Source organism: Pituophis catenifer, unplaced genomic scaffold, assembly GCF_029215685.1.
Source record: "Pituophis catenifer annectens isolate HBS135680 unplaced genomic scaffold, rPitCat1.0.hap2 SCAF_1, whole genome shotgun sequence".
Taxonomy (NCBI): Eukaryota; Metazoa; Chordata; class Lepidosauria; order Squamata; family Colubridae; genus Pituophis; species Pituophis catenifer.
The window spans coordinates 267,589,740-267,617,335 of NW_027256881.1; the positions used below are offsets into that span (position 1 = coordinate 267,589,740).

General features: G+C 37.9%; 1 protein-coding gene across 1 annotated transcript in view; it reads left to right on the top strand.

Annotated features, from left to right (window-relative positions):
• Nucleotides 1-11,111: 11,111 nt before the first annotated feature.
• Nucleotides 11,112-27,596, top strand: part of LOC139307849 (catalase-like) — a 35,628-nt gene continuing 19,143 nt past the window's right edge. Inside the window, exons 1-3 of the mRNA XM_070931197.1 lie at nt 11,112-11,177; nt 25,035-25,206; nt 27,466-27,576. Coding sequence (XP_070787298.1) covers nt 11,112-11,177; nt 25,035-25,206; nt 27,466-27,576 — 349 coding nt within the window. The remainder of the gene's footprint in view (nt 11,178-25,034; nt 25,207-27,465; nt 27,577-27,596) is intronic.

Here is a 27,596-nt window from a genome sequence, read left to right on the forward strand (position 1 = left end):
TAGATAGCGCCCAATGTTCAAGTCTGTCAAGATCCTTCTGTATCTTGAGCTTATCTTCTGGAGTGTTGGCTATTCCTGCGAGTTTGGTGTCATCTGCAAATTTGATCAGTTCCCCATCTATCCCCTCACCCAAGTCATTAATGAAGATGTTGAAGAGTACTGGGCTTAAAACAGAGCCTTGGGATACTCCATTGCATACTTCCCTCCATATAGATGCAGTTCCATTGAGGACTATACGTTGAGTGCGGTTGGTTAGCCAGTTACAGATCCATCTGGTGGTGATGCTGTCTAACCCACATTTTTCTTCTTTATCTAGTAGCAGGTTATTGTCTACTTTATCAAATGCCTTACTAAAGTTCAAGTAAATTATATCAACAGTATTTCTCTGGTCCACTAATTTTGTCACTTTGTCAAATAATGTAATAAGATTTGTCTGGCATGATCTGTTTTTGACAAGCCCATGTTGGCTTTTGGTCATTTCTTTGTTTGCTTCTAGGTGTTCGCTGATTCGTTGCCTATCTTTTCCAGAATCTTCCCTGGTCTTGAGGTCAGGCTGATAAGTTTGTAGTTTCCTGGATCTATTTTTTTTTTCCTTTTTTGAATATGGGAAATACATCAGCTCTTTTCCAGTCCTCTGGCAGTTCCCCGGTGGTCCAGGATCTTTGAAAGATATAGTTCAGTGGTTCTGAGATCTCATCTGCCATTTCTTCAGAACATTGAGGTGTAATCCATCCGGTCTTTCTGATTTGAACTTGTCTAGGGTAGACAGATGTTCACTTGCCATTTTCTTCCCTATTTTAACTTGTGTTCCTAATCTGTTTTTTGTGGTGCTGTTTTTGATAGGATGGACTGTTTTTTCCCTTTGTGTAAAGACAGATGCAAAAAACGAGTTAAACAGTTCTGCTTTCTCCCTGTTGCTTGTCACCTTGCCACTTTCTCCCAGCAATGGACCAATAATTTCCTTGACTTTTTTCTTGTTTTTAAACACGTTGGAAGAAGCTTTTTTTGTTATTTGTTTACTTTTGTTGCAAGCCTTTGTTCATTGTGAGCCTTTCCTCACTTCATCTTTAGAGACTCCGGCTATTTATTGATATTCTGCCTTAGTTATTTGCCCCTCTTTCCACTTTTTATACTTGTCCTTTTTGTCTTTCAATTTGTCAGAGTTCTTTTTGCAGCCATGCTGGTTTCTTTTGAGAGCTATTATTTTTCTTCTTCATTGGTATTGTGCTAGCCTGGGTTTTTATAATCTCACTTTTCAAAATTTCCCACGCTTCTTGAGTTGTTTTCCCCTTGAGGATTCTCATCCATGGAATCCTTCCCAAGCTCTCTCTAAGTTTATTGAAATTAGCTCTCTTAAAGTCCAAGGCTCTATTTGACTTTGTTCTACTACTTGTGTTTGCATAATGTTGAATTCCAATATTGCATGATCACATGCCCCCAAGGTTCCTATAGCTTCAACACCTTCTATCATTTCATCTCTGTTAGTGAAAATTAAGTCCAATATGGCTGAACACCTTGTTCCCTTCTCTACTTTTTGGGAAACAACGTTGTCTGCTATGTTTGTTAGGAACCTGTTGGATCTTCCACTTGGTGCAGAGTTTGTCTCCCAGTTGATGTCTGGGTAGTTAAAATCCCCCATTACTATTGTGATGTACTTCCTACATACTTTAGTTAGCTGATTAGCAAAAAGTTCATCTACTTCCTCTGTTTGGTTGGGTGGCCTATAGTATAGACCTATGGCAATGTCATTCCCCCCCCCCACTTTAATATTGATCCAAATGCATTCAAGTTAATTTTCATCAATGTTGTGCTCTATTTCTGTAGAGATGTAGTTATTTCTTATATATAGCGCAATTCCACCTCCTCTTTTATTTGGTCTATTTCTTTTAAATAATTTAAATCCCTCTAGCTGTATGTTCCATTTGTGGGTTTCATCCCATCAAGTTTCCGTAATGGTAACAATATCATATTTGTCCTCATTTACTTGAATTTCTAATTCACCCTGTTTATTCATCATACTCTGTGCATTGGTGTATAGAAATTTGAGTCCATTTTGATTGACCCTGTGTTTACTGTCTACATAACCTGTGTTGTGCCTAACTGCCCCTACTTTCTTGTTTGATTAGTACACATGATATGGCACTTACAATTAAATGCTTGGTTTTGCTTGACAGCAGGGTTGATAATCTTACCTGCACAAACATCTATGTTGCATGCACTGATAACCGTATTAATTTTAGATTGCTGGGGACAGAAATGTTCTGTATCAATTAATTCTCTGTCCCCGCTGTTCAGTTTAAATGTTTATCTAGAAAATCTGTGAATTTAACGCCAAGTAACTCAATCCCTTTTTTTGATGGATGCAATCCATCTCTTTTGTACAGTTTTTCATTCATGATGTTGCAGACATCATGACTAATAAAACCAAAGCCTTCCCTTTTACACCACTCCTTTAGCCACATATTAAACTCAGCTACACGCTGGCCTTTCCCTTTATTTAGATTCTTTTAATTAAAATAAATGAATTCTCACACCATCTATGACAGGGCTGTCAAACTCATGGCCTGTGAGCAAGATGTGTCACGTGCTGGCCACACCCACACCCAATTTAATGAAAGGGAAAAAAGTCATGATACATCATGTGACGCTGCCGTGACGACACACATTTGACACCCCGTTCTATGACAATCATTTCATGAGAGCGCACACAAGTGGCACATTGGATTGCCTAAAATTATCCCTCGTTTATTCTGAGTAGACTTCAGAAATCAATGAGTTCATAAGCTTATGCACTTGAATAACAGAATAACAGAGGTTGATTCTCTCCTTGATTACTTTCCATCCATTGCATCTTGTCCTACCTTCAGGTGCTTTGGAGAATAGATTGAACCCCACCTCTTTATGGCAACCCCTTAGATATTGGAACACTGCTTTCATGTCACCCCTAGTCCTTCTTTTCATTAAACTGGACATACCCAATACTTGCAGTTGTCTTCATATGTTTTAGCCTCCAGTCTTCTAATCATTTTTTATTGCTGTTCCCTGCACTTTTTCCAGAGTCTCAGTATCTTTATATTGTGGTGACCAAAACTAGATGCAATATTCCAAGTGTAGTCTTACCAAGGCATTATAAAGTGGTACTAACATTTCATGTGACCTTGATTCTATCCCTCTGTTAATAAAGCCTAAGACTGTGTTGCCTTTTCTGGCAGCTGCTTGTTTAGCTATTGCTGAAGGAAAATAGTCAGATTTTATAATACTTGTGTTTCCTTCATTTGCGGTTTGTCTTACAATACATCTGCTTTTTCTAAATACTTCTAATTACTTTTCTGACACTTGTAAACATCTCATGAGTTTCTTCCATAGGCATACAGTATTTCATAATCTGTCACATGTGTACAAACCCAAATTATTGAAAAAGCTTGAAGATGCTGAGTAAACAGTTGAAATACTTTTATTTAATTTGCTTTTCTTCTGCTACTCATCAAATTCTGCCTAGAGAGGAAGTCTTTTCTTCTTTTATGGGATTATTATAGGGTGGGAAGTTTATTATCAAAGGAAAAACCCAAACCTTGTTAAGTTTAGGAGCAGTACAATTTTAATCCAGTAAATTATGTGGATTGGGGATGTAGATGAGAAACATGTGTGCCTGAATAATGAAGATGGTGAAAAAGAACAGCATCACTTTTCCTAAACAGAAATTTAAACATGTTTCTCTCACTCTGTGTTGGGATGGACATTCAGTACAAAGTAACTGTTCCAGGGGTGGGTTCTAAATTTTTTTACTACCAGTTCTGTGGGTGTGGCTTGATGGTCATGTGACAATTCTTTAGGATTTAGCAGAGGTACTGGTCTACCAGGCTTTTAATTGCTTGCAGAGCTGTACCGGTCTACCCATTTATTTTTGCAGGCACTGATCTACTCACGTATTTTTTGCAGGCACTAGTCTACTCATTTGTTTTCTTTTAACACTGATCAGCTATAGGGCAGCCCTTTGAAGCCCCATGGCAAGAGTTTAAACAGATTTTTCCCCTCTAGCCATTAGGAGGCAGCAATAGATTGGGGGTGGGGCCAAATAAAAGGTAAGAATAACACAGGGGGGGGGGCGGCGGCAGAACCGGTTCGGTGACATCATATCATTACTGCTACTGGCTTGGCGGAACCGGGCAGAACCCACCACTAAACTGTTCCACTTTGTGACTGGGAGATCAGTTAAAAAACCCTGATCTATTGAGGGAAGAGGTGAGGAGCCCTATATACTAGCACTATTTACTATCAAGTCCTGAGATTAATGTTTGAGTTTTATCTCTTTAGGAAGAATGTATTCTGAGTCAAGGGTTGAGCAGACTTCTCCAGCACTGCATGGAAGAGAAAGCATGGTATATGCTTGTCGTTTGGAGACAGTTGCATAGCTATTCCATTTATATTTCTGCAAATGTAACATTCTGGCTAGAGGGCACTCAAACTGCAAAGCACAGGACAGGAATTGGATCAACCAACCTGCACGCAGGATGCACACCTCCACACAATGTGCAGTTGGGATTTGGAAGGTGTTTGTGTTGGCTTATCTGCAGCCATCTGTATCCTACGTTTACCCATCAGCACTTCACAGCGTATGTATGCAATGATACCTATGGGCAGTTGTGAGCAATTCTAAATCAGCCTTCAGTTGTCAGCGTCCTTGGGTTTAAAAGGTGATGAGGCAGAGGTAAAAAGATATATGCCTAACACATCATAAAAGGAAACCTCTATAATTAGAAGCAATCTGTTATTGAAGAATAGATATTTGAGATAAATAGGAAACCTAGAATGATTTGCAGTAAACTTTGCTACTTCACCCTGGCTTCAGGCAGTTTGAGAAGACACGAGTGGGGCATAGTTATAGGTTTGCTTTCTGATTGTGAATCAGCACACCCAAACTACAGCATTCTCGTGTTATCCTAGCATATTGTGGATGTAGTCTGACCAACTCAAAATAGGGAGGAACAAAGAATTTTAGGACTCAATCCTAGCATCAGGAAAATAAGCAACTAAGCAGAAAAGCGCCAGAAGTTTATTAATGATTGAGCTTTATTTTAGGGTAATAATCATACAGATTGCTTCATGAAATACTATGTATTGCAGAAAGAGACTCTCTTTCCAGACTTCTTATTTGCCACCATTTGGATTTTTATTTAAGAATTAAGCATGTTGCCCTGAAATACATGAACGCCTGGTTGTTTTATCTAATATAATTCAATAAAATTATAGAGTGAGGCTTAGTTGCTTTCTGATTGTGAATTGGCACCCCAAGCCTATAGAATTCTTATGTTATATCATATTGTGGATATAGCATGCAGTCTGTTATTAATTACCATCTCATGAAAGAGATAATTATATATCTAGATGCAAGAACTATGGCTCAATAGAGCACATGTTTTGTATAGAAAGGTCTCTAGAGATGAAAGCTGCCTCCACCCTTTTGGCCTTCTAGAGGAGCATTAAAACCTGACTCTGCCGGTTGACTTAGGGCCAAGATAAGGTGCGCTATATTGGAGGTGGTTGAATGAATGATAAACAAAAATCCACCTTCATGCTATCTGCTCTTGATTTTAACTTTTTATTTAACCATTGTTAATCTTAACATTTTTAACGTTTTGAAATTTATGCTTCTACTCTATTGTAAGATGCCCAGAATCACTCAGGACAGTGAGCATATAAATATGATTAAATAAATAAATAAGAACATTAAATGTATGTAAAATATTGATCAAAGGCAATGCATGTACTCTGTAGTGGGTTTCACTTACCTTCGCTACCAGTTTGGAACTGTGAGCGTGTGTGTGCACCACTTCTGCACATGCGGAGAACCTTTTGCGCATGCGCAGAGCATCTGTGATGATGTCCAGGTGGGTGGGCGGAGCCACCGGCCGCTACCGATTCACCCGAACTGGGGCGAACCGGTAGAAACCTACCACTACTTGTACTGTATTCATATACATTAGTAAAAGATCTTAATTAGGAAATATTTACTTTACAACTGGTAAGAATTCAGGACAACAAGAAAAAGGGATATGTGAGAACATTACTCTCAAAAAGCAACCTCATACTTTTGATAAATGATTTTGGCTGCTGTTTCACTACTTATTCTAATAGGTTCATGTACAATATTTGATTATGGAACAGAAATATGGAAATACAGCTGGATATTACCTTGAATCTTTTCCCTTTGCTTAAAGGCATGAATTTGGTAATAAATTAGTCGCTCACAAGCACAGACTGAGAGTAATGCAAATCCAATATTTAAAAATACTTATATAAGAAATATGAGATAATTTTATAATATTGTAATTCTATATTATACCATGTTAGAATATGCGAACATAATTTTGTTATTGGCTCACATAGCTTACTTAAGTTGAGTTATTTAAGTTCTTCACATTATAATCATACAATTACATAAACTTGCTTTTAAGTCACATGTTTTTAATTGCAATATATAGGATTATACAAACAGGTTTTGTTTGTTGCACCTGAAGTCTGCTAAACTGACGACTGATGAACTGAGGGTGTATTTATTTATTTTATTTACATTTATATAACCACCCATCCCATATAGTGACTCTGGTTGGTGTATATAGCAATAATGAAGACTATATAAAAATCATTACAGCAATCAATTTAAATTAAAATGAAAGTAAATGAAAAACATAATGGCAGTAAAATATGAAAAGACTTGCATTCCATGAATGTTATACAGATAGTTATCACTTAGTGACTGTTTAATGAGACAATGGATCACCTACAAAGGAACTTATGACTTGATTTTAAGTTCCAAAGGCTGAACTGTTACACTGTTATCACATTTTGGGTTATTGGCAACCAGCTCACCTTTATGGCCATTTACAGCATCCCATAGTCATGTGACCATGATTGTTAATGTTTTTTTCCTAGTTTGTGACATTTATTTCTAATTTGTGGCAAAAAAGCCCATTAGATAAAACAGCTTAATGACAACAGTTTTCACTTAACAACTGCCTCAAAAAAGTCATAAAACTGGGAGCAGTCACATGGTGACCCGTTTAATGACTGCAATGATTTACCACTTTAACTCTGGGCTTAATTATGATTGGAAGTTGTACCTGTAAAACCTACATCTAACAGGTTCCATTCTAAACTGGGATCCCCAAACTAGTTGATAAGCCACATTTTAAGGGCCTTCTGGAAGGTATACAGGGTTGGAGTAACTTCTCCTTGTGGGGAGTGATGTTCCTCAGGGCAGGGCCTATGACAGAAAAACCATTCTTCCTAGTCCCAGTTGATGACATTCCCTGCTTGTATATAAGTTAAATAAACCTGTCTATCTTAAATCTACAGCATGAAATTGGATGAATAAAAAATAGAACAATAAACGAAAATTTAGATGCAAATATAAGAAAGAACTGTATGCTTGAAGTATTAGAATGCCATCCCATCAATAAAAAAGAATTCTATACATAAGAATTCTGTCATATGAGTTGCAAATGTCCTTTAACACCGTCATAATATTAATGTTTATAAACTAACCCAAAGCTATATACAAGAAAAACAAGATTATTTTAATTTTGTTTTGGCTTTGATTTATAAAAGTTTTATTATATTACAGTAGTCTTTGAGTTATGATGATAAGCTAACCCAAACTACCTACAAGCTAATTAATACTTCCCAGAAAAATATGATTATTTTAATTTTGTTTCCATTTTGAATTATAGAGGTTTCATTATATTACAAGGTAGTCCTTGAATGGGGACCGGGATTGTCACTGCTAAGCAATGTAGTCCTAAAATATTATGTCATGTGATCACATTGTTATGGCAATTCAGGCAATACTGGTTATCAGGATAACTCAAGATGTGTGAATCATGAAGCAGTAGGTGTCCTAGGTAAGGAGTGCCAGGGTGCCACATGAGTGTGGGAGGCCCAGCTCTGGCTGTACCTAAGTTGGGCAAACTGCAGTATGGCGTGACCACAAGGAGACCAAGGAAGAGGAGTGTGTGTGAGCAAAGAGAGGCCTAGGAAGGAAGGCACAGGGTGCAGTTTTGAGGTGAATGCGAGTACAGGAAGGCCTAGGAAGGTATGGTGCAACCATAAAGGGACATACTATCACATGTGGTGGTCATGCCAAAAGGCAAAAAATTTTTGGAAAATGATCCAAAAACAATTAGAAGAAATTATTACCCAGAGTGCCATTGAAACCAGAAACATACCTATTAGGAATATTAACAAATCACTATGAAAAAGAAATACAATATTTGATAATCCATATCCTGACAGCAGCAAGAATCACATTCGTGCAAATGTGGAAATTAGAAGATACGCCATTGGAGGGTAAAATAATACAAAAAGTAATGGAATGTGCAGAGATGGACAGGCTTACCAAAGAAATACAAGAAAAGGAAGACACAGAGTATTACCTAGTTTGGCAACGATGGTACGACTGGTTAAAGAAAAGGAAAACGATATAAAAAATAATTAGTAAGATAGAAAGGGAATACCAACTAAGGAAACAAAAATTAAGAAATAAACCTAAAATATCATTATATAATGAAAGAGGTAGATATATATATATATAGAGAGAGAGAGAAATATAGAATACTGAACTAACTTTCTTTTTTCTCAAGGCTCAAGTTGCAAGATTTGATTTAAATGTATAGTTGTTTATGTTGTATGTATGTTTTTGTTAGTCTATCTTTAATTAAATAAAAAAAAAAGAAGGTATGGTGCAACATGCATGAAAGGGGAAGACATATCAGGATACCTTGCAACCTTCCCTACTTACTTTCCCATTGACTGCTTGTGTGAAGCCGGCAGAAAAGATCACAAATGGTGTTCATGTAACTGCAAGGGTGCTGTAATGGTTGGAACTTCTTGATCATGTGTCACTTGTTCAGCACTGTCACAACTTCAAATGGTCACTGAAGGAATGGTCAGTAAGTAAAGACTAGCTGTCCCAAAGGTGCTTTCTTCAAAAGGCAACTGGACTTTCTGTTTTTTTCTTTGAAGACTTTTTGCTTCTCATCCAAGAAGCTTCTGAAGAAGCTTCAGCTGAAGAAGCTTCTTGGATGAGAAGCAAAACATCTTCAAAGAAAAAACAAAGTCCAGTTGCCTCTTTAAAAAAGCACCCTTGGGACAACCATGACTTGGATGATGAGAATCTCCATAGACATAAAGACTAGCTGTACTGTTTTATTTGGTAGCTACCAAAAATTTATTAGATAGATAACTCTGTGTGTGTGTGTGTGTGTGTGTGTGTGTGTGTGTGTGTGCGCGCGTGTGTGTGTGTGTGTGTGTATGCAAAAAATTAAAATCTCGGGTGTTTTCCCACGTCATTGTAAATAAGTTGGTTAAAATGTTTAAAACTCTGGTTAAAATACCAGTTCAAAATCTTCTAAAAATCCCTACAGAGCACTCTGCAAGGTCCTTTAAAAACCTTTTTAAAGGACCTTGCAGAGTGCTCTGTAGGGATTTTTAGAAGATTTTAAGGTGGGATTTTAACCAGAATTTTAAACATTTTAACCAACTTATTTACAATGATGCGGGAAAACACCCGAGATTTAAATTTTTTGCATATGCACACCCACAAAAACTTAAGAGGACATATATGTATGTATGTATGTATGTATGTATGTATATGTGTGTGTGTGTGTGTGTGTGTGTGTGTGTGTAGGTCTTTGGTTATTCGGGTTTTCTCCCGCGTAAAATTGGAAGTGTCTTGGCAACGTTTCAACGAAGTCTCATTTGTCATCTTCAGGCTGGTGTTTTCGGCTTCGTGCTTCTAGGAGCAATGTGTGATCGCAGCTGTTTCTTCCTTTTAACTGCCAGTGGGGGTGTGAACTGATTGGGTGGGAGCTTGGCTGTGTTCTGATTGGGTGGAGGTGTGTTCTGATTGGTTGGGGACACATATAAGGACATCCATATACTGCTGAAAGAGAAGGATCCCAGAAGCAGAATGAGGCACAGAATTGTCTCCTTTACAAGCATATTTGGATCAGAAAATCATAACTTCTTCTTACTATTCTTCGCAGTGGGGTTCAGGCTCAGGAGGGAGGGAAGGAAGAAGATAAGTAGGTAAGTTATGGCTATTGTCTGGGCAGTAAAGACTGAATTCTATTAAGGTGGGAAATAAATACTATGTTGGTTTGGAATATAGGTAGTCTTCGACTTACAACAGTACATTTAGTGACTGTTCAAAGTTACAATGGCACTGACAAAAAGACTTACGGCCGTTTTTCACACTTACGACCATTGCAGCATCTCCATGATCATATGATCAAAATTCGGATGCTTAGCAACTGACTTATATTTATAACACTTGCAGTGTCCAGGGATCATGTGATCACCTTTTGTGACCTTTTGACAAAGTCAGGGGAAACTAGTTTCACTTAACAACCATGTTACTAACTTTTTATTTATTTATTTATTTATTTATTTATTTATTTATAAATAAATAAATAAATAAATAAATAAATAAATAAATAAATAAATGTTACTAACTTACCAACGCAGTGATTCACTTAACAACTGTGGCAGGAAAGATTATAAAATGGGACAAAACTCACTTAGCACCAGAAATTTTGGGCTCAATTGTGGTTGTAAGTTGAGGACTACCTGTACTGGGAGTTTTAGTTTCAGACAACAGGCAAGCATCAAGTTCAGGGATGCTGCTGCGCACATTTATCTGCCAAATGTAAATAATAAGGTGGTCCCACCAGACCGGTCGCTTTGCAGCCCCTTCTCCGTTTTTTCTCAGGTCCGCAATCTGACCAGCTACCAAATGTTCCATTGTTCAAATGTTCCATTGCAAGCATCCAAAATATCAGTTATTCGACTCTTGAACCAATAAGCATCAGAGAAGAAACTTGGTGATGGAGCACCAAACCAATGAAGAAAAGAAGAGGCGGGGCCGCGGGGCGTTGAATTTTCAGCAGCTGGTTTATATTAAGCTGTTGGAGCCGGGTGTTAACGGTGGTGGTTGCGAGCGGTGCAGCTTTGGGGACTCGTTCCCCTTTTCGCAATCAAGATCTTTGACATTAGCGCTCCCCAGCCGACAGCGTCCCGTCTCTCTTTAGAGTCGGGGTCTCATTTCTCCCAAAATGGCCTGCGATCGAGATTACGCCAAGGAGCAGCTGAAGCGCTGGCAAGAGCAGCGGGGCTCGCAGGTACAGACGGGGTCCCTCCCCCCACCACCACCAGTCCCGGCAGAGTCTCTGTTTCTGGCGCGTGTTTGCGTGCCCGGGAAAGTCTGTCAGGCAGCTCCTCCAGAGAGGGGGCCCGAGGACAACAAGCTGGAACAGCGTGATATAGTACAGTATATTGTTACTGGAGCAGAATAGAAGCGGGTGCTGCATTTTGTGATGGGGCAACAGATAGCAGCAAAACGGAGTTGGAGATTGTGGTTAATAATTGGGAAGAGGGAACTACAATAGGTTCAGTCTCCGGGAAGAGAGTGGACTGGCTAAGGAATAGTTTCAGAAATAAGATTTGATCTAGTTTGGATATTCTCTCTCTCTCTCTATATATATATATATATCTTTTTTTTCAATAATTAAGCAGTGTGTTCTTTGCTTGTAAAGTATAATACAACTAAAAATATCAAATAGATAAAGGTTGACTAAAGAGTAATTTCTTTTCTTTTTTCCTTGTTTTAATCCTGCTTTTATTAGTTTATAAAGAGTTCAAAGGGACAAGCATACAACCTGGCTTGCCAGTTGGTCTGAGGACGAAATGGGAGAGCTTCACTGTAAAGGTGGATGCTGGATTCATGGCAGTTTCCACTCTCCCCCACCCTTGTACTCTGTACCCCATCTGTCCATCTTTTGGGTTATCATATAGATGTATTCTCCTTAGTGTTTCCCCCCCCCCCCCCGTTATTTTATTGTTTTATTTTACTGTTTAGAGTCCTTTCATTTTCTTCCTTTTTGTTATTGTAAACCGACTAGATTAGCCCCACAGTGAGATAGGTGGTAAATTTAAATAATGATGATGATAATAATAATGATGATGATGATAATAATAATAATAATATAAATATAATAAAATAATAAATATAAATATAAAAAAATAAATATAATAAAAAATAATAATAGGATGCTGGCAGCAACCCGTATCAACCATTAGCACCAATCAATGGTACTTGTGGTGCATTTTTGAATGTTCAGTTGACTGAGTTTCATGTTTAATGAATAAAGTAAATAATAATACTTAATACTCCTTCCTCCTCCTATTTTCTCCACAACGACCCTGTGAGGTGAGATCAACTGACGAAAAGTCATCTGGCTGGTTTTCATGCTTAAGGAGAGATTAGAATTCCTGGCTGGTCTCCTAGTTTCTAGCATGATGCTTTAACCATTAGACCAGGGGTCTCTAAATTTGGAAACTTTAAGACTTGTTGACTTAATTGGCTGTGGAATTCTGGAATTTGATGTCCACAAGTCTTAAAGTTGCCAAGTTTGGAGACCCTTGCAATAGAGCAAACCGTTGTGGATTATTGAGAGACCTCTGGAAAAAGTGACACGTTTTCCTTTTCTTACAAATTAGTCTAATGTAGCTTACTGTATTTTGGGACAAACCTTAACTGCACTTTTTATAATGACCTTTCTCAACATCTGCCATATTCTGTTAAATATGGTATGTGATATTCACGGTACCATCTTACAAGGAGAAAATGCAGGTCCTGGTATAATCCATCCATACCAAGTTTTCTGAACCTTATCTTCAAGAGAAATAAATTTATACTTGATCACTGATATCTGTTGGATTGAAAGAAATCTTAAAGAAGAATTAGTATCAATCCAACAGATACCAGTGGTCAAGTATAAATTGAAATCTGCCTAAATCCATATGCTTTATTCTGGCTTGAAATATAATTTTCAATTTTAGCCATTAGAATAAATGAAGAAACTGGGATGGAAATAAGCAATCTCAGTCCACTTATGGTCATTTTCAGCATGCTTTTGAGAATCAAATTAAAATGAAGCAAACAGTCTGTTTTCTGTCTTTGCTTAACTGATAATTACTTTAATACAACATAATGAACTGCAAGAGAAACAGTTTGGTGTAGTGGTTAAGGCATCAGACTAGAAAATGGGAGAGTGTGAGTTCTAGTCTTGTCTTGGGCACAGAGCCAGCTGGGTGACCTTGGATTTAGGTCACTTTCGGCTCTAGGAAGCAGGCAATGGCAAACTACTTCTGAAAAATCCTTGTCATGATATGACATGATTGAATGGAAGAAACAAAACTCTGCAAGCATAAATACATCTAAGTAAAAAGTCAACACTATGATAGTCAATTTTGTTCTGTTTTTTTCCCCCTTTTTTATTATCCAGGAATCTCAATGATTAAATAAGGAATCTCAATTAATTAATAAGTATCATTAATTATTTTAGGCTATTTTGATTGAGGGTTCCGAAATAGAATGAAAAGCAATAAAGTTGATTTCTCTCTTTATCAATCGAATGCATTTGTTTACAGTGCAGTAAAGTTGAAATGTATATTCCCTTCAGCATCTTTTAAAGGAACTTTTAAGATTTTGATATACAATTTAGCAGACTCAACCAGGATACAAGCAGGTGATTCTTCAGTTTAAACATTTTTAGTGTTTTTATAATTCTAGCTAATTGTACAAAAGATGGCTGTGTATAGCAGTACATGATTGATTGCCAGTTTGTAAGATAAGTTTCTTTTGCTGTTCTCTCCTTTACTCCCTCCCTAGCCTTCAACCTGCAAAACAGATCTGGAATATATTCAACAAGTAAGAGATTGGGAGGATTGTTCAATTCACCAAAGTTATCCTTTTAAATAGATGAAAATAATTAGATACAGCCAATTATTCTAGTCATACAGTATTATTAAAGGGTTCAATTCAATTAAGATTCAATTTGTTTTTTACTGGATGGAAGTGTTTCTTCCAGTAAAAGAACAGTAATTGTTTTAGAACATAGAACTTACTAAGTGTGAGTTCATTATGAAGATTATACATTGTGCTGAGATGCATTAATATGATTAACCCTCTTGCCCTGCTTGCACCCAGTTATCTGTCATGCCTCTGTTGGAGTCTGACTCTGAGACGGAAGATGAACAGCTGAGAGAGAGAGGGAGAGTGGCTCCATTGGCTGTGGAGGAAACTGGATAAGGGCAAAGTCAGGCTGGGCAGAGCAGGGGAGAGGTAGAACAAGGGAGAGGGGTTTCAGATGAAGACCAAGGCCCACCCCTTTCTCATCCTAGGGCATACAGGGAAGAACACAGAAGAGAGCAATGTGGCTTGCGTGGCTTACGAGGAAGGAGACGGCCCTGATTCCCTTCACAAGGTACACCTGGAGATGGAGTTTAAAGGAGAGGCGTTTGGGAGGGGCGTTTGTCGGGAACAAACACTGAATTCATCCAGTGTTGAGAGTTGTGGCCTGCCTTCCTGGCATTCCTCTGACTTGCTGGAATTATTCTTTGCTTCTGAGACTCATTTTCTTGGCCTGTTGGAGTTATTGATTGCAGTCATTCTACTTACAGTGTTTGGACTGGAGTATCTGCAGCCAGAAGTTGCTGCAGGTTTGTGGGACAGTTTTTATCCAGGCCGGAGAGTAAATGAGCTGTTGGGGCCAAAGTTGGTGCCAATAAAGGGACTCATACCAGTTCTCTGGCTGTTTTGCCTTCGTGCCATGCCCCAGGTCATCACATTATCTATATTCTGTGATAAATGGTAGAAAAAGTGGTTAGGCAACTTCAAGGGATTAATTTCATCTCTCATCTCTTATCAGAAAATCTGCCACAGAAACTTCAAACTCCTTTTGAAATACCAAGGAAAATGGTCGCAGCAGTTAGAGTAGGAGGGTGATATAAATGAAGAAAGCCTCGCCTATCTCTTTCTGCTGTTGCAATTGATTATGTATTGCTCCAAATTCATACTTGGAATTCATCCTTTGCCTATTAGAGCAGATAATGAGATAGGTGTCGCCAGTTTGACTTCAAATATACAGATAGTTCTTAGTTAATCACTCATTCAGCAACCATTCAAACGATGGCACTGAACAAGTGGTACTTATGACGTTCTCAAAGTTCCAGCCAGCATGCACATGTACATTATCTGGGCCAGTGGCAACCAGCCCACACTTTTGATATTTATAGTGTCCTGCAGTCACGTGGTTGCCATTTGTAATCTTCCCTGCCAACTTCCCACAAGCAAATTCAAACTCAATGGCAGAGAAAATTGCAAGTTGCTTCGGTAAATTGCTTGTGTACTCCGCAGCACCTGGCCTGGCCATGCTTTTGCAGCGGCATTGTAGTACCTCTCACACTGTTCTGCACCTGGCAGCAGTTGCTCCCAGCCCAGCCACTCCAACCGCCTTCGTTTCATCCCACACCCAGCAGAAGCCACTTCCAGCCCTTCCATGCTCATGCCATGTGGAGAAATGCACATTTTCCCTCAACTGGCAGCAAACAACCCAGCTCCCATTCCATGGCAGCCATTTACTTGTCCATTTACTTGCAGGCCACCTGATATTTGGAACTTCCTGCCACCTTCACCATTGACTTTGCTTGTTGGAGGCCAGTAGGAAGTTGTGAGGATATCATCGCTTAACAAGCTGTGTTCCTTGCATAACAACAGCATGATTCCATGCTTAATGACTACCTTGCTTAGAATCAGAAATTTCAGTCCCAGTTACCATTGTTAAGCAAGGGCTAACAATATGGATTTTTTGTGACCGATCATGCTCACAATAGCATCCTGATTTTTCCAAGTAACATTGATGTCACGGTTTAATGAAAAATAAATGTAAAAGGCTTTTAGAAATCCTAAACTTGAGTTAATATGAAACTTGATTAATATTAATCAAATATTAAACTCAATTAATAGAATGAAGATTACAGAATTGCACCCTGTTTAGTATCTTGGCATGAGTATGGAATGAGCAATGAGAGATGAGTTTTGTAATTACCCTGTTTCCCCCAAAATAAGACATCCCCGGATAATAAGCCCAATCGGGATTTTGAGCGCATGGCAATAAGGCCAAGCACTTATTTCAGGGTTCAAAAAAATATAAGACAGGGTCTTGTTTTCAGGGAAACACGGTAATCCTTTTGAATTTTATTATAAAAAATTAGCACCCAGAGTGCATACTAATGAAGTTTTAGTGGGCTTCAAAGTCCTGATATGATTATTACATTTAGCTTTAAAGCAGTATGTTTTTTGTTATTATAATTAAAGAATATATTTTTAAATAAAAAAGACAATTTAAATTTAAAATTGTACTGAATATCTTAATTGCAACTGGAATTACAAAGTATTACATGTAAATTAAATCCATTCTCATTGGGCTATTTCTCTGCAATATAAATGCACATTAAGATTTGCTATCACTATTCAACCCTATTTAATTTAATTATGAGATTGAATTGCATGAGGAAGAGTTTGTAAAAAAATCACAAACATGGTAAAATAAGAAGTTGATATTCAAGCTGTGACTGGTTGCCTGCAGCATAGGCCTTTTAGAAACATTTAAAAAATACTCGTAACATAAATGGGTGTATTCATAATGCTGTCATGTGAGTTGATATAATTAAAACCAGCATTATGATTTATCTTATACCACTCCAAAGATATTTTGCAAGCCATTGAATTAAATATGTTGGCCATGTTCCCAAATCAAATCCTGGCTTAATAAATTAATATACATCTTTTATCCTTGGGCTCCTCTCTAAATACTTAGTTATAATTTTATATAAATGAACAAAGCAACTAAACAACTAATCCAATGTCAAGATTTCAGTACTTCATTAGTATAAGAAATAGCCATGGTGAAGAATAATGTCTATTATTTTACTGCCTTTTTTGTTTTTGGGGTTACTAGTATGAACAATTGTGTGTATTCTAGGATGATGATTTAATTGCAGATACGTCTAAGAAAGAAATGAAAGATAAAACATTTATCAAGCATTTTGCAATGTTAGAATATTCCTGTTTTGTACAGTCTGGAAATGAAACTGCTCTAAAACCCAGAATTGGATAAATGCATTAATACAAATTTAGTAACTAGGGTCTGGACAAAACAGATTTTGTTAGATTTGCTGTTTTATTGTAGAAGAGTGCTGTCTTTACTTATAAGCACATAATAAATAAAAATTACTATTGTTACATTACATTATTGTTATATTTAATATTTTAAAAACTTAATGAAATTTGAAGGTAGTTAATTTGATTACTACCTTCATTTATATGCTATGGTTATTTCCCCTAATTTTCATATTTAAGAATTACAATTTAAAAACAGATCTTAAGGATTTCTGATATTGTATGGTACCCTGGGGCCACCTGGAAGATGATTTAATGGCTTTCCTATCCATGTAGCACAGCAGTAAAAAAACAGATTTATCAAGAGTTTTGGAAGTGTGGGAATATTTTCTGTTTTATGAGGTCTCTTGATGAAACTTCCCTGAAGCATGCAACTAGACAAATGAGGGTCTGAACAAAATTGATTTTGTTAGATTTGTTGTTTTATTATAGAAAAGTGCTGTCTTTTCTTATAAACACATAATAAATAAAAATTACTATTGTTACATTACATTATTGTTACATTTAGCATTTTTAAACTTAATGAAATTTGAAGGTAGTTAATTTGATTACTACCTTCATTTATATGCTATGGTTATTTCCCCTAATTTTCATATTTAGGAAATTAAATTTAATAACAGATCTTAAGGATTTCTGATATTGTGTGGTACCCTGGGGCCACCTGGAAGATGATTTAATGGCTTTCTTATCCATGTAGCACAGCAGTAAAAAAACAGATTTTTCAAGAGTTTTGGAAGTGTGGGAATATTTTCTGTTTTATGAGGTCTCTTGATGAAACTTCCCTGAAGCATGCAACTAGACAAATGTATTCATAGATAGTGATTCTCTTGTACATTTGACTTGACACACTTTAATTTGCACACCACTGCAGTATAACAAAACTGGGATATATCATCCCAGAATCTTGTTGCGCACAGTTATTTTATTAATGTCAAAAAATCCTCAAGTTGTTGTCAGTAAACAAAAATAAAGTATCGCTTAAAGTGATATCTGTCTTTGGCCTCCATTAAAAAAATACTACTTTAGTTTCTTACTTAAAGTTACGCAGGATGCTTCATCTGTGTTGTTTCTGAACTTAATAAACTTTTGAATAATACCTTGAGATGAAAAAGTAGATCTCAATTTGTTAGTAATTCCTACAGGATTGGCATGATCCTGTTTCTTATCTTTCCTTTTGAGTGGGATGCATTGGGTTATCCTGTTTGATCCAATGGTTTGAATACCTAGATCAGTGATGGCTAACCTTTTTGCCATCACATGCCAGAAGAGGGGGGGCAGGGGGAGGGTCATCCGCACACGTGCCCACGTGCATGTGCACGCAACCCCTCCCCTGCTCCTGGCACATGATGGCCTGGTAGGCCCGTTTTTCTTTCTTACCTGGTTTCATATCCTCTCTATCTGGGAAGGGCGAAAACAGCATTTCCCACTCCCTTGGAGGCCCTACGGAGGCTAAAGGGGGCCATTTCCCAACTCCCGGTGGGACAGGAAGTGACATTTTTTGCTGTCCCCAGCCTCCAGAACATCTCTAGGAGCCTCTCTAGGAGTCTCTGAAGGCTGGGGACAGCAAAAAAGTCACTTCCTGTCCCACCGAGAGTCGGGAAATGGGCCCTTTCAGCCTCCGTAGGGCCTCCAAGGGAGTGGGAAAGGCTGTTTTCGCCTTTCCCAGATAAATAGAGAGGATCTGGAGCCAGGTAAGAGAAAAACGGGCCTTCTCCACCCCCCCAGCCCCTCCAGAGACAGGAAACAGCCTGTTTTCTACTTCTGGTGGGCCCAGAAGGCTCAAAAATCAGCTGGCCGGTGCGTGCATGCGCCCCAAAGCTGAGCTGGTGTGCCCACTAATATGGCTCCGCGTGCCACCTGTGGCACGCGTGCTATAGGTTCGCCATCACGGGCCTAGATACTGTAAATTAGCACTTGCTAAATGCCACCCTAGTCAACCATGAATCACCAAGGATGCATGAATGATCAACGATTGAAACCAAATGTAGAATTCTCATTTGAAATTCCACAATGTTATTTTTTAAGGCAAGAGTGAAGCCTAGATTGAAGTATTGGCTTTTGAGTGAAGAGCTGGGGGCACGTTCAAAAATATAACATATGAAATCACCTAGGAAGATAATTTAATGACTTGTTTACATCTGTAGCAGAATCCAAAGATTTGTCGAGCATTTGGATATGTGGGAATATTTTTTTGCTTAATGAGAGTTGGAGATGAAACAGCCTGAAATGTACAACTGAATATATACATTAATACATTCAATCCACAGAGATTCTCTGTGTACATATTGCTTGATATATAGGGAGTCCTCAACTTATTTTTACAATTGAGCCCAAAATTTTCATTCCTAAATGAACAGTTGTTAAGTGAGCTTTGCCCCATTTTATGACCTTTCTTGCCTCAGTTGTTAAGTGAATCTTGCTTCTCCACTGATTTTGCTTATCTGAAGATCGCAAAAGATGTTCTCATAACTCTGGGGCACCGCAAATATCATTAAATAAATACGAGCCAGTTACCAGTTTGAATTTTGATTGGGTGACCATGGGAGATGCTAAAATGGCTGTAAGTGTGAAAAATGGTCATAAGTCACTTTTTTCAATGCCGTTATAACTTCAAACCAGAGGTTGGTTTCAGCAGCTTCTGACCAGTTCTGGAGAACCAGTAGCAGAAATTTTCAATAGTTCGGAGAACTGGTAAATACCACCTCTGATTGGGCCCGCCCCCATCTATTCACTGCCTCCCGAGTCCCAGCTGATTGGGAGGAAATGGGAATTTTGCAGTAATCTTCCCCTGGCTTGGAGAGGGAATGGAGATTTTACAGTATCCTTCCCCTGCCATGTCCACTAAGCCATGCCACACCCACCAAGCCATACTTGCAGAACGGGTAGTAAAAAATTTGAAACCCACCACTGCTTCAAACGGTTGCTAAAGGAATGGTTTGAAGTGTTGGACTACTTGTACCTTAATTATATCATTACATGTATGTTCATCCACTTTCTAGGGCACTGGGGGAGCCATTTTGTCCTATAAACAAACTTTCAGTTTTTTTGAATGTTTCACAAAAATCTTAAAAATAGCGAAGATTTATTTTCAAAGTATGTGATGAAAATATTAAGAAAATTCAGCTTCCATCCTGCTTAATTTTTCTGCATGCAAGTTTCAAGTCATGTGCTGCTCTATCAAGTGTGCTTTAGCTAAATCAGACCACTTTGGAGAATAGCATTTGTTCTGTGATGAATGATTCTTTGATGAGTGATAGCCATGTACAATAGTTTTCATCCAAAGCAGGAAAGTAGTTGTTTGCATTCAGGAAACATTGCAGAGGTGGCAACAAGATGCAACCCTCTCTCATGTCCTTTAAACATCTTACCTGAAACATGTACTGTATTTTTCAGAGTATAAGATGCACCTGAGTATAAGACGCACTTGAGTATAAGACGTACCTTAGTTTTTGGGGAGGAAAATAAGAAAAAAGCTGATTGGCAGGTGGATCGGCCTCCCAGAATACTCCCAATCAGCTGTTCCCAGAGGTGAATTTTAGCAACAGGTTCCTTGGTTATGAGCTCTGTACCTTGCTTTTTTTTTTTTTTACTTTGTTTTCTGCCTCTGAAACTACTGAAACTCTGTTTCAGAAAAAAAACTTTTTTTCCTGCTTCTGAAAGCCTCTGAAACAGCTTCAGAAAAAAAGCCTCTGAAACTCTGTTTGGGGCCTTCTTTTCTGAAGCTTCGTTTCTGATGCTTTTTTCAGCCTCTGAAACCTCCGTTTGAGAAGCCGGGTGGGGCTACATTCGGAGTATAAGACACACCCAGATTTTACCCTCTTTTTTGGAAGGAAAAAGGTGAGTCTTATACACTGAAAAATATGGTATATTCCTGAACCTGAACAGCACCTATGCAAGCAGAAAATTATGTGGTTCTATTATGAGAAACATATCCTAGATCTTGTGACATAGAAATCTAATACCCCTGGGCTGAAAACCTTTATTATGAAATGCTTTTGAAGAAGTTGTCATCCTTATAATTCCGGTTATTTCATTTGCTGACTTTAAAATTGAGAGGAACTTCTCTCTATGGAGGGGAAAAAAACTTTTGATGTCAGCATAGCTTAATTTAAAGAATAGCCTTTTCTTTTTAAAGATTCTTTTACTGATTTAAAATAACAGATTAAAAAAACCCCACAAATATAAAAATGCATACATTGTCAAAAAAAGGAAAACACAGTAACAACATTAAGGATATATATCATTTTATATGTAAATAATTACAGCTCTATATTAATATATCTATGAATTATCTAATGCAATTAGTAGAAGCTGTTGCACAGGGCTTGTTCTTTCTCCCTTCCCACACAGCCATTGCTCAATTCTTGGATGGATTAGCTTTGGTGAGAGGGAGGACTGGTAGGACATATGTTTATCTCCTGCTTGTTTTTAACTTTTATCCTAGTTTAATTCTGTTTTTCACTTCCTCAATACATCTACAAGGAGTTCTAAATGTTTGATGTTTATTATTTAATGTCCTCAGCCTCCTATTCTTATAACTGGCTAGCTATCTTCCCTTTTTTGCTTTCGCTAGCAACTTTGTTTAACTATCCTCAGATAAAATTGTTTGTTAGGCCTAACTGCCGGGCCTTGCTAACTGTTTTTCACTGCCTTACTCCTCTGGCAAATAATTTAGCAACCTGATCTGCTTTGAGCTGACTTGAAGGGGGCCCGCTGGTTTAATATACAGTGCAAACAAGCCAGGAACCGAATGAGATCCTTATATATCCTTTGTAAAAATTCTGATTCGTCGAGAGCCCCTCCTGCTTACTTTATGGTTAAGAAGACATATAAGTCTGCTCTTTTAAGAGCCAAACAAAATTGGCAACGACTAAGATGGAACACCTTATTAGATGCTGCGCAATCCTGTAATCCTCGTGATTTTTGAAGTTTGCTGAATAGAAGGCCAACTAGTAGGTTTATTTACTCTATATCTGCCCCCACATGGGAACTCTTCCTATGCCAAATCTTTTACGATGCAGACTCACCATCCTTTACGGCGTTAGATTCCCCCCCCCGAAAAACTCCCTAGATGGTCCGCTGTGAACCCCTCCACCAGACTTCCAGACTATTATTTAGGCCAGTGCTTATGGCGGGACGACTTCCACAGTTCTTGGGCCCGCAATATTCACACCAAATTTATGAAGATAGGTATTCCCCCTATTGAAGCTTTTAGGCTTGGCCCAGATGCAGCCAGATCACTGATATTCCAGCGATTGGATGATATTGAAAGACAACAGAATCTGGCACTTGGTGCGGGAGTATGTTCTCCGTTTTCTCTTGGTATTACTCCCCGAATGCACCCCCCCAATACCTCTCTACGCTATCCTTTGTTAAATACAGATTGGTCTTTCTAAAGGCACGTTTTAATGTGATCCCCTTGAATGTCCTAGATAGCAGGTGCTCAGGGGGTGTCAAATCTACTCACTGTTCATGTGACGGTCGATCTCCGGAATCGTTGGCTCACATCGTATTTACATGCCCCCATTATCGGGAGATAAGATAAGAACTTATCTCTCCCATCTGCCAAAGATTTTCTGGTTTATCTGAAAATCTTAGTCTTCGCTTCTTACTCCAAGATACTGATTCTAAGATTACACTAAAGGTAGCAAAATTGTTTGCTGCAGTCTTGGGATGTAAGAGTTGGGGGAAGGGATGGGCTGGACCCATTGACTGAGGTCAGCTTTATTGATCGTCAGCGGTTGAGTTAGCTGGTGGTTGTATAAAGTGCCGATGTGTGGATTTTATGTAAATTGCAATATAGTATTTCCTACCTATGTACAATTTTAATCGACTATAGTCCATATAGATTGGAGCAAAAAAATTTAAAATACATGAACTGTGAGTTTGACGGAGTGGTTTTCACCACTGATCTTGTCGCTATTTTGCACTTTAGTCTGGTCGTGTGCCAGCTATGTGTCTTGGATGTTTTGTTTTTTTTGGTCTATGACCGCAATAAAGTATGTTGCTGCTAATGCAATTAGTCAAGTCTTCTTCTTCTTCTTCTGCCATGTCCGTCATCGGACGTGGGCGATCATGTTGGCAATCCAACATTAGTCAAGTAGATATATTTTTATAATACATTTATATAATTATCATTTTTAACATATTTTAAATAAATGAGTTCCATATCTCATTATAGGACTCATTTGTTTGTCCATACAGAGTCTACATATATATGAAATAGGCTCATAAGTGGCAAGTGCAATCAGGTCTTCAATTTATTATGTGTAAAAGAACCAGTGGTGGGTTGCCCCCGGTTCAGACCAGTTCTATAGAATTGGTAGTAAAACTGGCGGGAGGCTCCACCCACCGACCCCAATGTCATCAGGAAGCATCTGCGCATGCGCAGAAGTGCACATGCGCAGCCCCGTTACAAACCAGTAGTGAAGTAAGTAGAACCCATCCCTGTAAAGAACCATACATTTATTTTTTCAATGCTGCAACACCAGTCTTTTGACCATAACAAGAAATTCCATTTACATTAGAGGAGAAAATTGGTAGCTCAGGGTTAAAATTAGGAGTCCTTGTTACTTTCTAAACTTGGTTGTTTTCTTGCATTACCAAAACTAGGTGGCATCATCAATGTTGGTGCAGAATGGGATTTGCTCTCATTTTACTTGCCCTGCCAGTATTGTTGGGAGTGGTCTTGGTGGTTAAATTGGGCTGTTTACTGTTTACTGTTGTGGTTAAATTGGGCTGTTTACTGTTTACTGTTAGCTTGTTTGATAGTTCCTTTATTGGGGTATTGTTTGTTTCTTGATTGTTAGTCTATGTCCATGATGGTGAATCTATGGCACATGTGCCCGAAGTAGCGCACAGAGCCATGTTGCCTCGCATGCATGGCATCGTCCGTTCCTCTTCCTAAATTCTGGTGCATATGCGCACACGACGATTAGTTGGCCTTTGTGCAAGCAGCAGTGCTGGAAACTGGAAGAACTGGTCTGTGAGCCGGGAATGGGGCTTCTTCGAACTTCAGAATTGGGAGTGTCCAGAAAGAAGGAGGACCAATGGAAATTCTCCCTTCTGAAGTGCTCTCTTTTCGACACTTGGTGCCACTCTCACATGCACTACCTTTTCGGCACTTGGTGGTCTATCACTGGTCTATGTTAAACTTGGTATTTTTTTTTTTTTTAATTTGATTTATATGCCGCCCTTCTCCGGAGACTCAGGGCGGCTTACAATGCGTTAAGCGTAAGGTATTAATCTCTGCTCATCTTGGTATATAGATGTTGTTTAATCTATGTGCCTGTTAATGGCAGGTTTGTTAGAATGCCAGGTTCCAGGAATTGTCTAGGATTTAACAAGCTGTTCTAATACTTTAGGTGTCTCAAGCTGAAATTGTGGTTGATCCTAAAAGTGTTTTTAACAATTGTTGTAACTATGAATTTTGCCTTTGAGTAACATCTGGTAGATGATAGATGTCTCTTAACACAGTATATGTTAGAAATTCAGCTTCATTTATCAATTGATAAGGGTGGGGTCAAACGTATCAGTCTGGAGTCCATATGCCCCCAAAAGAGACCTATGTCCAGCTCCCCACTCCAGCCCCGAAGTCTGTTGACTCTTATCTGGCACCAATTTGCCTTGACCATTAGTAGATCAGATTGTTGTGTATAGATTGCATGGAATAAACTCTCAGTGCTTTCAAACTCTATCCTGGCTCATGCTTTCCTGCGCTGGACACTTCTGTGTTTTAGAACTAGCCATCTTTAAAATTAAAATTATATTTTATTGGCTGCATAGCTAATCTCTTAATTCATATTATGAAATAATAATATCTCCAATTTTTCTAAATTTCAGAAAACAAATTTCCTCATTTTTTTCTGTCAAATTAATCTCGGGTTGCTTTCAAGTTACAATTAAAAAATTGTGGATGCTTTTATTGCTATAACTGTTTTTGTTTTGAACCTAGGAAGCCGATTCCTTAACTACAGGAGCTGGAATCCCAATAGGAGACAAGCTGAATGTCCTGACTGTTGGTCCAAGAGGCCCACTCCTGGTTCAGGATGTGGTTTTCACTGATGAGATAGCACACTTTGACCGAGAAAGGATTCCAGAGAGAGTTGTCCATGCCAAAGGAGCTGGTTAGTCTTTAAATTTGCATTGTGTCTCTGCCTCTTATGCTTTTAATTAATATATTCAAGAATCTTTTTTTTATTCTCTGATGTTTACACAGGTAGTCCTTAACTTACAACAGTTCACATACTGACTGTTTAAAGTTACAACAGCACTGAAAAAAGTGACTTATAACCAGTTTTCACACTTATGACCAGGGGTGAAATGCTCCCAGTTCGGACCGGATTGCCTGATCCGGTAGCGATGGAGGCGGGTGGTTTGGAGAACCGGTAGCAAAAGTCCCTGCCCCTCCCCCCATGCCCAGCTGAGCCGCACAATCATCAGAGGCTTTTTTTTTTACTTTTAAAAGCCTTTTTACTACAACCTCTTCGGCTGAAAAAATGCTTTTAAAAGTAAAAATAAAAAGCCTCTGATGATCGCACGGCTCAGCTGGGATCATCAAAGGCTTTTAAAAGAAAAAAAACCCTTTTTTTCTTTTAAATGCCTCTGATGATCCAAGCTGAGTTGCCTGATTGTCAGAGGCATTTAAAAGAAAAAAAGCCTCTGCCGATCAGGCAAGTCAGCTGGGATCGTCAGAGCCTTTTGAAAGCATGTTTTTACAACCTCTTTGCCGAAGAGGTTGTAGAAAAAATGGTTTTAAAAGTAAAAAAAGAAAAAAAAATTGGCCACGCCCACCCAGTCACATTACCCCCCAACACCAAGCCACCGGTAGTAACAAATTTTAGATTTCACATTGCTTATGACCATTGTAGCATCCCTATGGTCATATGATCAAAATTCAGACACTTGGCAGTTGACTCATATTTATGACAGTTGCAGTGTCCTGGGATCATGTGATCCCCTTTTGTGAATTTCTAACAAGCAAAGTCAATGGGGAAGCCAGATTCACTTCACAACTGTTTGTCTAATTTAAAAACTATCGTGAGTCACTTAACAACTCTGGCAAGAAAGGTCATAAAATGGAGCCAACTCATTTAACAAATGTTTCACTTACCCTGTTTTCCCCAAATAAGACATCCCCTGATAATAAACCCAATCTGACTTTTGAGCGCATAGCAATAAGGCCAAGCGCTTACTTCAGGGTTCAAAAAAATATAAGACAGAGTCTTATTTTCTTGGAAACACGATAGTAACAGAAATTTTGGCCTCAATTGTGGTCATAAGTAATGAACTACCTGTATAGTAGTCTGAGAGGCAACTAATGATAATTAGTCATTGCAATATTTATTTTTGCTACTGATTTTCTTCATTGGAGTTTTAATTATCTATAATCTATCCATTTGTGAGAGTTTAAAGTTACGTTTTTATCTTGTTTTAATTTATGTTTGCTGGGTTTTTTTTTTTGCTAATTGATACAATTTAATAACATTTAGCTTCTTTTGTTTAAAAGATTGAAACATTAAACTTGTGGTTAATTAATCATGTATGGCTCATAGATTTGTGAATAGAAATAACCAGAAAATATTAGAATCGGATTAAGCCTCTTTAATGTTAGAAAAAGAGATCTTGTTCTAACTTTTTTTCACTTTGTTTGTAATAGTACATTATTCATAAATCATGATTTATTCTGCTGAGTCCTTGCTTAATTGTATCATACGTACTATCATATAACATATATAAGAGCATATGTAATAAACTGTTATTAACCTGCCATAGTTTACTTGTCAACTTTCAGTTGACTCATAATATTTTCTCAAAATTTTTCAAGAAAATCAAGAAATATTGTATTGTCCAGAGGAAAAATTCTTTGCATTTATTGCTTCAGAAATGTATTTATGATTCTGAGGTTCATATTGAGATAAGCATAGTTTCACTATGCATTTTTTAATATTTAATTTAGGTTCTGGGTTTTTTTTTTTGGCATGTAATACACCCTTTCTAAGTACATATCTAATCAAGAATGATAGGCTATAGATAGAAATATTTAGAAATTACCATTGCTCAGTCTATAAAAACCATTTGTATGCAATGGCTAAGATTTCATTTGCTTTACATTAGTGTGTGTGGGGAGAAACAAGAAAAAAATAGTGAAAGTTGATTTATTCCTTTCTGTTAGCAGAATCCTTTGTTGAATCAGAGATTCTTCATTAAAAGGAGATGCTATATTTATAGTAACGATCAACATTTAAAAAAAAAATCATAAGAATGTGTACATGTAAGTTCCTGAAATAATGCTTCTTCTACCATAAGTGAGATTCTTTCCAAATCTATCTACCTTGGAATAATCTTTTTAATTTTTAACAGGGTAACTCCTTTTTATTTTTCAGGAGCATTTGGCTATTTTGAAGTGACACATGATATCACCACATACTGCAAGGCAAAAGTATTTGAGCACATAGGCAAAAGAACTCCAATGGTTATTCGATTTTCAACTGTTGGTAAGGTAACCATTTTGCAG